Here is a 10282-nt window from a genome sequence, read left to right as displayed (position 1 = left end):
CTGGAGGGGAGAAGGGGTCCCCTGGCGGAGTTTAAGTCCTAAAAGTAGACTGTTTACCCAAACAGATGAGTAGCCCGGCTGCAGTAGCCCCCTCCCCATCAAGGCGGCAGCTGCCCCGGTCTGGGGTGGGGGTGTCAGGCCGAGTCGCACCGCGTCCGGGCTGTCCTCAGGCAGAGACTTTAAAGAGCATGTGAGCATGACAAGTGTCCGCAACGTTAGATTTCGAAACTGCGTTGCAACCCAGTCCGGAACTCGCAGCTTTAGCCCGAGGGAACAGACGTTCGCCTGGGGTGTGTGTCTCATCTTACCCCCCTCCCCACTGTCGCTGTTGGAGGAAGAGCCCCGCGAGGAGAAGGGTGGGACGCGCCGCGCCCGCGTGTCAATGGCAGCCGCGCATTCTGGAAGAAGTTGGTTCTTGTCCGGAATACTTTTCCTACGGTGTCCCGCCCCTTGAGTCAGAAGCCGCTGTCTTCTCCTGCGGCTAGAGCGGGGACGGTGAAGTTTGGGGCAGCTGTCAAAAACGAGAAGGGAGCCTTTTCTTCCCTGGGGTGGAGGAGGAGAAGGAGGGGGCGGCCTTTTTTCCTTGTGTTGCAATTTCCTAACCAAACGCACCCTCGCCAGCCCTGGGAAGAAAGGCCCGAGGGAGCAACCCGGGCGCTCGGCTGGTGTGGCCACCGCTGAGCGAGGGATGCGGGCGGCGTGCGCGCAGCTGAGGGGAAGGATCTGGTGTCTGGGCTCCGCTGCCCCGACGGGGACGGGTGACAGCGGCCCCGGAGGCGCGAAGTGAGGCGGCCCGGCCGCGGCGCTCGGTGCCGTCCTCCCGGGCTGGAAGGTGCGGGGGAGGGGCGGAGGAGCGGCGGGGCGGGCGGGGGACGGGGCGGGCGGCTGGGGGCGGAGGCAGGACCTCCTGTACCTTCCCTCCTCGCCTCTCTCACTCTGACAGCGCCGAGGTGCGCCGAGCAGGAGCGGGGAACAAAGGAGTGGAGTGGGGAGGGGAGTGAGTTGGGCGACCGAGAGCCCCCCGGCCGGCTGCCAAAAGATCCCGGCAGGAGGAAGTCCAAGTGTCACTTGAATTCCACCCAAGGAGCCGGCTCCTGGGATCCGAGCGCCTTGTTTAGCAATAACGGCTGGAGCGCGTCCTACAAGTTACGGGAGAGTCGGCCGGGAAGGAGGACGATCGCTCGCCCCCTCGGCCGCCGCTCCTGGCCCCTCGAGACCCCAGCATTGCCCCGCGCTGGAAGGGGAGCTCCAGGATGAAAAGCAAGAGAGGTAAGGCGCCGGGGCTGTGCGCGCCGCGGGCGCGAGTCCCGGGAAACGTGCTCGCCGCGCCGGGCTGGGGGCGAGAGTGCCCTGGGGACTTTTCTGCCCGAGGGCTCTCTGGCTGGAGCCCCGGCCGCCCTCTTTGTTGAGGCTGCGTCTGAAATGGCAGTTGCTGTTTCCCTTCTAGACACAACACGAGGGGCTGCTGTGGGGAGACGGGCCTCTCCATGCTGCTGGCACGTTGTCAAGAAACACGCTTGTTTGTGCGCCTCCAAGTTTCATTGTCTCAGCCGACACCCCACGCTCCGCCGAGCCGCCGCGTGGCTTCTCGCTCTTTCCCGCGGGCGGGGGGTGTGAGGTCCGGGGACCCCCGCCCCGCTTTTCCCCGTCGGGACCCGGGGCGGCTGGGACAGCGGTGCCGCGGCGCCTTTGTCTGAAAGTTGGGCTCCTGGACTCCCACTCACTCCCAGCTGGGCCAGGGCACCCTCTTCTCTAGGAATGGGGTATTTTCACAATCGAAGGAATGCGACTCTGGACCCCAAATCGCCCTCGGGTGTCGGTAGCTTTGAAAGCTAGACTTTAAAAAATTCCCAGCCTCTAAAAGTTTTCCCACGATGGATTTGGGGCAAGATGAGGAGTTAGGACTGAGGGCAATCAGCTTAGAGCGGCGTGCAGTCAGGACGAGCCCAAGTGTGACAAGCAGGCCTGGTTGTAAGTGCAAAGAGTGAGTCTGTCATTGTTTCCACGAAGCGTTCTGGAAGCCTTACAACTAAAACTTGCCATCAGTCTGGTCTAAAAACAAAATACACAGAAAGAAAAAAAACCACCACCACGAAAGGTCAAAGAATGTTAACTCCCTTTTGAAGTGAACTTTTGAGTCCCCGACGGGGAGGTACCCCGAATGTTCCGTGGTGAGCCCGAGTGGCTTTTCTGTTGTGATTTCTGTGGAGTGGTTCAAAACAGAAGTTAATCGCTCGGGGAAGCCAGCGCGGGGGAGGGGGCGGCGCTGCTGCGCATGCCCAGGAGCGGCCCGAGTTGCTGTAACTCCGCATTCTTTCAGACGCGTCCAGCGCAGACAGTTGAACAGTGGGTCCCCTCGGCTCTGTTTTTACCTTGGAGTTCCCTTTGATTTTGGCCAACCTAGAAACACGCGGAGCTTCTCACCTCTTGCTTTCCCAGCGAGAGTAAAATGAAACGTCCAGACCCGGGGCCTTCGTAGTAGTTGGTGGTGGAACTCCCTGCGTCCCCTCCCCAAGGGACACAGTGAGAACGTGGGAGCTTAGAGGTTTGGACATTTAACTGGGCTCGATGAGTCACAAAACGCGCGCGGGGAGCGCCCAGGGTGGCCTCTGGAAGGCTGTGTCAACTCGGCAAGGACTGACAGGTCTCGATCCTTACTGGAAGGCGTTCTCTCTCATGGTGGAACTGAGTGGGATAACCGGGGATGGTGTTTTTGAAGAGTGGGTTTTGCGAGTCGGAAGGAAAGCTGGGCTTCCACCGGGGGCGGGCTCCCCCTCATTGTTCGGGCTTTGGTGGGGGAGGCGTTGGTTAAGCTCCCTGGTATCCCCCACTTGCCCCTCCTCACTCCCGGGTCCTCCTCACCCAGACCCTCGGGTACCCTTTCCCAACTTCCCTCCCCACCGCCCAGCGCCCCCCTGGCACTCTTGGGTACCCCTCGAAGCCCCCCTCCCCGGCACTGGTGCCCCTCGCCTGTCCTTCGGTCCTCCCCCGCCCACCCGCCAGTACCTCGGGGGTCCCCCCATCCCCCGACGCCCTCTGCCCCCAGCAGAGGAACGCGGCTTGGACCCTCGGCCATGGGGTGGGAATAGTCGGGGTCAGCAGCCCCGGGCGCACAAGGTCCTGCTACTGAGCGCCAACTCATGGAAACAATGAAAGGTGACGTGTTGGAGAGGAAACTTTGCGACTGGTTCAGAGCTCGTGCGGGGGAGCGGATACTGCTGAGGTTGCCCGGGTTTCTTTCCCTTTTTAGGTTTTCCTGGCAAATCCTCTGGGGGTGGGCAGGCCCCTCCGAACGCTGAGATTAACGGCATCGTTTCTAGTTTCTTGTAATCTGAAACTCTTGAAGTCCTCTGTTTGTGCTAACTCGTACCGTCGGAGGGGCCGATTTCAGTTAAGGCCGAGGAACTCGCCAGAACAAAAGCTCCCTGGCTGTCCTCCCTCCGGGCTCCCCTCCCTCCGGGCTCCTCCCTCCCTCACCTCCTACGTCCTGCCCGCCCCCGCCCCCCAACCCCTTCCTAAAACTACCTTGGAGGGGCCGGCGTTCCGGGTCGGCTCTGCGAGGACTCGGGAAGAAATCTGCCCCGTCTGGCTTGTGGACTTGGACTATTGTCTGTTTTATAAAAGTCTGTGAAAATCTTTTCAAGTTTCTTGAAAACAAAAGCACCTTAAACTCAATCGCAGAGGCTGGGACTGGGTGAGACTGGTTTGTGATAATAGCGTCGCATCAGAAAGCTGAGGATGCCACAAAAGCTCTCCCAGACTGGCTCTAAAACAAGCAGAAAGAAGATTCGCTGAGGAAAATCCCCTAAGTGTCTCTGCCCCTGGTTCCTGACAGTGTGGAATTCTGGCTTTAGAAGTGCTCTGTGCCTGCGTCCAGCCAAGCGCACCCTGCATTTGGTGCCTGGGATTTTAAGATTCCTGTTTTCTCCTGAGATATTCTGATCAGGAAGCTTGTTAGGTTAAGTTTGCTTTTTCCTAACTGTGTACTTAAACTTTTCCTTCGATTATTCTTATTTCTAGATCCTTGTCTAGCCTCTTAGACTTTTTTTTTAAAGTCCAACTTCACAACCCATATCTGCTCTGGCCCTCCCCCGCGGCCCCTCCCCCTCCCCCAGTTCGTATTCAGAAAAGAAAAGGTTGCTTTTTAGAGCTGTGGGATCCATAAGCCATCTTGTGGCTTTCTAAACAACATTTCCTTGTATGTGGATGGAGTAGAAGAGGCTTGTGATTTACCCCCCCCCCCACCACATTTTTCAAGTGTAAGCAAAGCAAGACCTTTGGAAACAAGTCGTAACGGGAAACTTTTCAAAAGCTCTGTTACAATAGGAAATGAGTAACGTGGAAAAGTCTTTTTGTTTTTCCAAGTTGAGCCACAATCCAAAGGGAGAGTTTTAATGAAAACAGTCCTGACAGCAGCAAACGTGGTTTGCTGCTGTGAAACACCAGCTGGTGTGGCCAAGGAGCCGAAGTCTTAACTTCCTGTTACTTCAGCTTTTGTGCCCATATTGGAAATATTTGTTAAGAGGTCTGGTGGCCTGGCATTCATTTATTTAAATGAACTGAGAAGAGAGTAAAGTCACATTGCAGTTCGGTGTTGCTTAACTGAAACCTGCTTTTGTGTGTCACTAACCTATTCTGAGAGACCAGGCTTCTTGTCAAACGAAGTAAGCAGATCAAAGGGCAGGCTTCGGGGGTTTTTTGTTGTTGTTTCAAACTCTTGGTTATTATCAATTTACAGTTGGGAATTCACTGTTCAAGGAGCAAATGTTCACACTTTTTCTAGATTAAGAAAAAGGAGGGGGATGATAGCCTTGAGAAGAATGTCTGGCTTTTCAGAAGAGTTTAAACCAATTGCTTTATTCAAATTGCTTTAGTCATTCAATTATTTGACACGTCTTTAAGAGTTAGGTTTCTTTATTTATCAAAGCAAATGTAAAACAGGAACTCACTCATAATTTCTCAAAGTTTTTTTATTAATAGCTCTTTCACCCAAATCTCAGTATGGGTTTTATAAAGTTTTCCATCTTCTCAGTAGTGAGAGCAGTTTCGGTTTTAAATGTGCCTCTTTTTAATTTTTTTTAGCAGTTTGAAATCTTGAGGGAAAGGAAACAGCAAATATGTGGCAGTTAAAACTTAGGATTCTTGTCCTGTTTATTGGTGGCTGTTTGTTAAGTCTTGAGCTAAAGTGAATTTGCAAGATCATCCTCCTCTTTTGTTAGAACTTGCTTTATTTTGTCTTTGGAAGGCTCTGCCTTTCCTGTGGACACTCCCTCTGGCACCTTCTGCCCCCTGGAGTCTAAAACTAAAAATGTGTCACCAAGTAAAGTAAGGCTCAACTAACTGGTGAGATAAGCTCATCAACAAACCTCTGAATGAATAGCTTTTTGAGTTTCATTGTGTTAAAATGCATTAAAAGGATGGGGTTAAAATTTTTTCCTTAAAATTACCTTGAATGGTTTTTCTCTATGAGGAATATTCTTTGTATTTCCTATCAGAGTAAACCACTCAGTTAAGGTTGCGTCAAGAAAGTTAAGAATGCATACCTTTAAATTTCCTGTTATTTTAATTAACTTCCTTTGTGTAGAAATACTGGTATTTTCAAGCATGCCATAGTTTGTAATTCATTTATATATTTAAAATTCTAGATTCTCTTTAAAAAGAATGTATTTCTTTAGTCGTTCAGAGTTGCCTCTTGAAGTTTTGAAAGCATAGAGAGTTAACAGCACTTGGTATTTAAATTTTTTAAAGTTTGAAATTATGTTTAAATGTCTAAAAGGGCCAGGTCTGAATTTTTGTCGAACCCAGCCTGTCTGTGATTTAAATGTTCTCCATGGCTTGTGAATTCTTAAAATTTCTGATTGGATTAAAATACTTACGGACAAAGGAGAGCTTCATCTGGGAGTTGCATATTCACTTTCTTTGTCATGTAATAATTTAAGACTGAGCTCTGCTTATTGATATGTAGTATTCTAGGTTCGGATTAAACTAGCAGTTGAAACTTAAGGAAATTTTTTAAAAATCCCTATTAGGCATCTTTTGACCTCTTAATAAAGTACTAATGGTAGAAAAATATTTTTGTGTAACAAAACTGAAAACTTCAGTGGTTGTTTGTATTTTGTAAAAAGTGACGACTACTGTCCATTAAAAGTAGGTGTCTGGTTTTGAATAAGTGTAGGTAGAAATGAAGAAGAACTGGACCATGGAATTGGTAGAAAATTTTGACGTGCATTTTATGTTTAAAATAACTGACTGGGATAAGTGTGTAATTTTCCCTCCTTCTACCAGTGAAAACAATGTACAAATCTTCCCTTTTATTTCAACTCTTCAGCGAAAGGAGGAGGAAGAATAGCATTTAAAATGTCCACTGGGATCCTCATGAGATTGTTTTTCCTGGTTAGCAATGACCTCAAAGAGAAGATTGTGGGACACGTTGTGTCTAACACCTTTCCTGTTGCATGTGGCAAGCTTTTCACACTGGGTGCTGCTTTGTCTCTGCTGGGTTACACGAAGGACTTTTTCTGAGCATCATTGGAAAGGAATGTGAGCGGTTAAATCCTATAAGAAAGTGGGTACAAAAGGGCTTCTGACAATTGGTTGAGAATCTAGAATGTGCTGCCAGTCAAATTACTCTTGAGACTTAACATGTGCTTTGGTATTTGAGGACTAAAACACTTGTGCTTCTCCTGGCTCTCAGTAGTTAAGAAAACACAGTTACGCTGAATGGTCACAAGAAAGCAGCTTTGCAGTAAGGTGCTCTGCTGATAAAAGAGGTTGACGGCTGGCCTTTATCCTTTCCTAGGTGTTGTTGCAGCATCCGGCAGTGAGACTGAGGATGATGACAGCATGGACATCCCCCTGGACCTTTCCTCTTCTGCTGGCTCAGGCAAGAGAAGGCGAAGGGGCAACCTGCCCAAGGAATCTGTTCAGATTCTCCGCGATTGGCTGTATGAGCACCGATACAACGCCTACCCATCAGAGCAAGAAAAAGCATTACTGTCCCAACAAACACACCTATCTACACTACAAGTAAGGAAAAAGAACGTGAGGTGTATGCACGTGGGTTGCTTTTTTTTTTTCAAAGTTATTTTATAGCATTCCTCTGTCAAGTCATTAAGCACCTCCTCATTCAAAAAAAAAGGAATATCTTTTTGTTGTAAACTTAATAGGGCTAAAAGCTAATAACTGGCTATTTAGAGAAACAGAAAGACTTAACAGGCACCTGTCAAATAGCATTTCCTTTAATGCCCAAAAGAGCCTTCCTTTATGTAACACACATAAAAAGGAGGTTAACTCTTACTCTATTGTCCAGGAAACTGGTTTGATATTTAAACAAGAACAGACTTCAGTGAGGTAATTCATGTTATGTCTGTTGACACAGTCATTTGAACTGGGAAAAATCACTAACTGGGAGGAGTGGCCCTTTTCATACAGGAAAGGTTTTCCTGTAGTTGATTAACTTAAATGCTGGGGCAGTGGGTAATAGGTTAATATGGTGGAGAGTTAAAAGGTGAAATTCCCTCCCTAAAATCATTTTCAGACATTTGAGAATTTATACCTTTTTCTTCCTCCTGAAAAGGTTTAAGAATCATGAGACAAAAAAGAGAATTTGTATTAGAAGAGGAGGAGGTTTATGATGGAAAACAGCTCTCTTTCTTGGCTATGCCTTGAAATAACTGAGTTCTGATAAGCCCTTTCATGCCTTCCTTAATGCAAAGAGAGAGATTAATTAGGCACCCGTAGAAGGTTCTCAAAATGTGTTTGCTGAGTGTTAAAACATACTCATACGATTTCAGGTCTGTAACTGGTTCATCAACGCCCGCCGCAGGCTCCTCCCAGACATGCTGAGAAAGGATGGCAAAGATCCAAATCAGTTCACAATTTCCCGCCGTGGGGCCAAGATTTCTGAAGCGAGCTCTGTGGAGTCAGCAATGGGCATCAAAAACTTCATGCCAGCTCTCGAGGAGAGCGCATTTCATTCCTGTACAGCCGGACCAAACCCAGCCCTGGGAAGGCCACTGTCACCTAAGCCGTCATCCCCAGGATCAATTTTGCCTCGTCCGTCAGTGATCTGTCATACCACTGTGACTGCATTGAAAGATGTGCCTTTCTCTCTCTGCCAGCCAGTTGGTGTGGGACAAAACACAGATATACAGCAGATAGCAGCCAGCAGCTTTACGGATACCTCCCTCATGTACCCAGAGGACACATGTAAATCTGGACCAAGTACAAATACACAGAGTGGTCTTTTCAACACTCCTCCCCCTACTCCACCGGACCTCAACCAGGATTTTAGTGGATTTCAGCTTCTAGTAGATGTTGCACTCAAACGGGCTGCGGAGATGGAGCTTCAGGCAAAACTTACGGCTTAACCCTTTTTCAAGCAAAACAGTTCTCAAAAATGATGTTATGATTGCCGGGGTGATGGCAAGAGATGAATTGCATTATTTTATATATTTTTTTATTAATATTTGCACATGGGATTGCTCAAATGAAGCTTCCTGTTACTGAGATGTCTTCAATGGAATACAGTCATTCCAAGAACTATAAACTCAAAGCTACTGTAGAAACAAAGGGTTTTCTTTTTTTAAATGTTTCTTGGTAGATTATTCATAATGTGAGATGGTTCCCAAGATCATGTGATTTTTTTTTTCTCCCCTTCCCTTTTTTTGTTGTTTTTTTCAGACTGTGCAATACTTAGAGAACCTATAGCATCTTCTCATTCCCATGTGGAACAGGATGCCCACATACTGTCTAATTAATAAATTTTCAATTTTTTTCAAACAAGTATGAATCTAGTTGATTGATACATTTTTTTTCATGGCGTAATAAAATATTTTCTTTAAAAATTACTGTAATGCAGAGTATTTTGTTGAGGGAAGGCACTTCTTAACAATGAGTAGGAATAGAGCACCCCAATGAGCAGGAAGTTGGGGGGTAGGGTGGAGTGTGAGTTGGGGGGAGTGTCACCAGCTCTTTGAAGAACTGTGGACAACAAGCCAGTATGTATAAACAGGATGTGTGATATTTACTCTTGATAGGAGGCATAGCAGGCCCTTAAATCTTTACTTAAAACTGCACGACAAATTGAATTGAATCATTCCATCAGTGTTTAGCTAACCACTGAATCCCTTGGTCATCTGTCCTGCATGTTTTGAGACATGGCCAGTCTTAAAAGAAAGGTCTTGAAGCACCTGATTATGTCTTAAGTTTTCAGAAGTAAACAGCAACCCAAGCAATCTCTTAGTATTGCCCCTCTTTCACATTACCCTTTAAAATAACTTTTGTTCAATGGTACAGTTAGGTAAAACCTTTACCTTCAAAAACAATGTAAATTTATACAGAAATCACCTTTTTGAAAACATCTTTAAAGCATTTTCTGAAGTGATTAAAATAGTGGGGTTCTGTCTATCGTGGAATTAGTTTATTAGGTTTATTTTCTAGAGTGACAGTTTGTGAAAAATGGTGCCATACACAAGTGGAATTTGTTGGGATAAACAATTACTTGGGAAAGCAGGATGGATGGCCAGAAGGGAGTTGATGGTGTTCCTTTCATTTATATGGTTGAGCAGATTTGTCACATGCCACAAAATCATTCTTTATAGTCCTGCTTAGTATGAGGTTTCTTTGTTATTATAGTCATGTCCTGCATCAGAGCTTCAGCATTGTTTAAAGAATATAGAAGAAGAATGCCAATTGAAACCCTGTTTAGAAAGTCCCTGCTGTGGAAAAAGCTAAACTCAGACTTTGTCAGTGGAAGAAAACTGACAAGGACAACCAAGAGGTAAAGAAGTGAGGAAAAGGTGTGGTGCTGTAGCCTGTGCTGGGTGCAGCTTTGAAGGCACATCAGCCTCCCCAGGGTCACAGAAATAGAAATAAAGCGAAAAAGAAATAATAATAATATAGTCTATAAAAACAACAAAATAAATAAAAATGAAATAAAAGTGATTGAGAATCATTATTTGCTCTATTATAATAGCTAAGTCAAAGGCCAAAATTCTGAGTGTGGATAAGGAAGACCAGCAAATCCTGAAAGGCTTTCCTTGTTAAGACATTTTATTAACCACTAGAAGAGGGGAAAAAAGGATTCACATGAGAGATTTAAAAGAAAAATAAACATCAGGGGTCAAATGAAACTTGAAGGTTAAAAAAAAAGAACCAAATTGCCTATGTTTCATTTGATGTTTTCCCCCTCTGGAGGTTGATATAAATCCTGGTTGATAATAACAACTGTATAATAAATGTGAACCATTTTTTTTTAAACCAATACAGGTAATTGGAAAGG

The 10282-nt window shown here is 46.8% G+C and overlaps 1 protein-coding gene across 8 annotated transcripts; it reads left to right on the top strand.

Annotated features, from left to right (window-relative positions):
* Window positions 1–209: 209 nt before the first annotated feature.
* On the top strand, window positions 210–8846 carry TGIF1 (TGFB induced factor homeobox 1). 8 transcript variants are annotated; one of them, XM_070513335.1, is made up of 4 exons: window positions 210–407; window positions 944–1269; window positions 6800–7026; window positions 7794–8846. In XM_070513335.1, exons 2-4 carry the CDS (start codon window positions 1254–1256, stop codon window positions 8367–8369), a joined length of 819 nt encoding a protein of 272 aa, XP_070369436.1. In that variant the 5' UTR covers window positions 210–407; window positions 944–1253; the 3' UTR covers window positions 8370–8846. The 8 variants fall into 8 exon arrangements, with proteins under 8 accessions (XP_070369436.1, XP_070369438.1, XP_070369439.1 ...); XM_070513337.1 differs by having other exon boundaries at window positions 243–407; window positions 1085–1269; XM_070513338.1 differs by having other exon boundaries at window positions 248–290; window positions 1085–1269.
* The last annotated feature ends 1436 nt before the right edge of the window (window positions 8847–10282 follow it).

Source organism: Equus asinus, chromosome 7, assembly GCF_041296235.1.
Source record: "Equus asinus isolate D_3611 breed Donkey chromosome 7, EquAss-T2T_v2, whole genome shotgun sequence".
NCBI lineage: Eukaryota > Metazoa > Chordata > Mammalia > Perissodactyla > Equidae > Equus > Equus asinus.
This window is presented reverse-complemented; position numbering and strand designations above follow the sequence as displayed.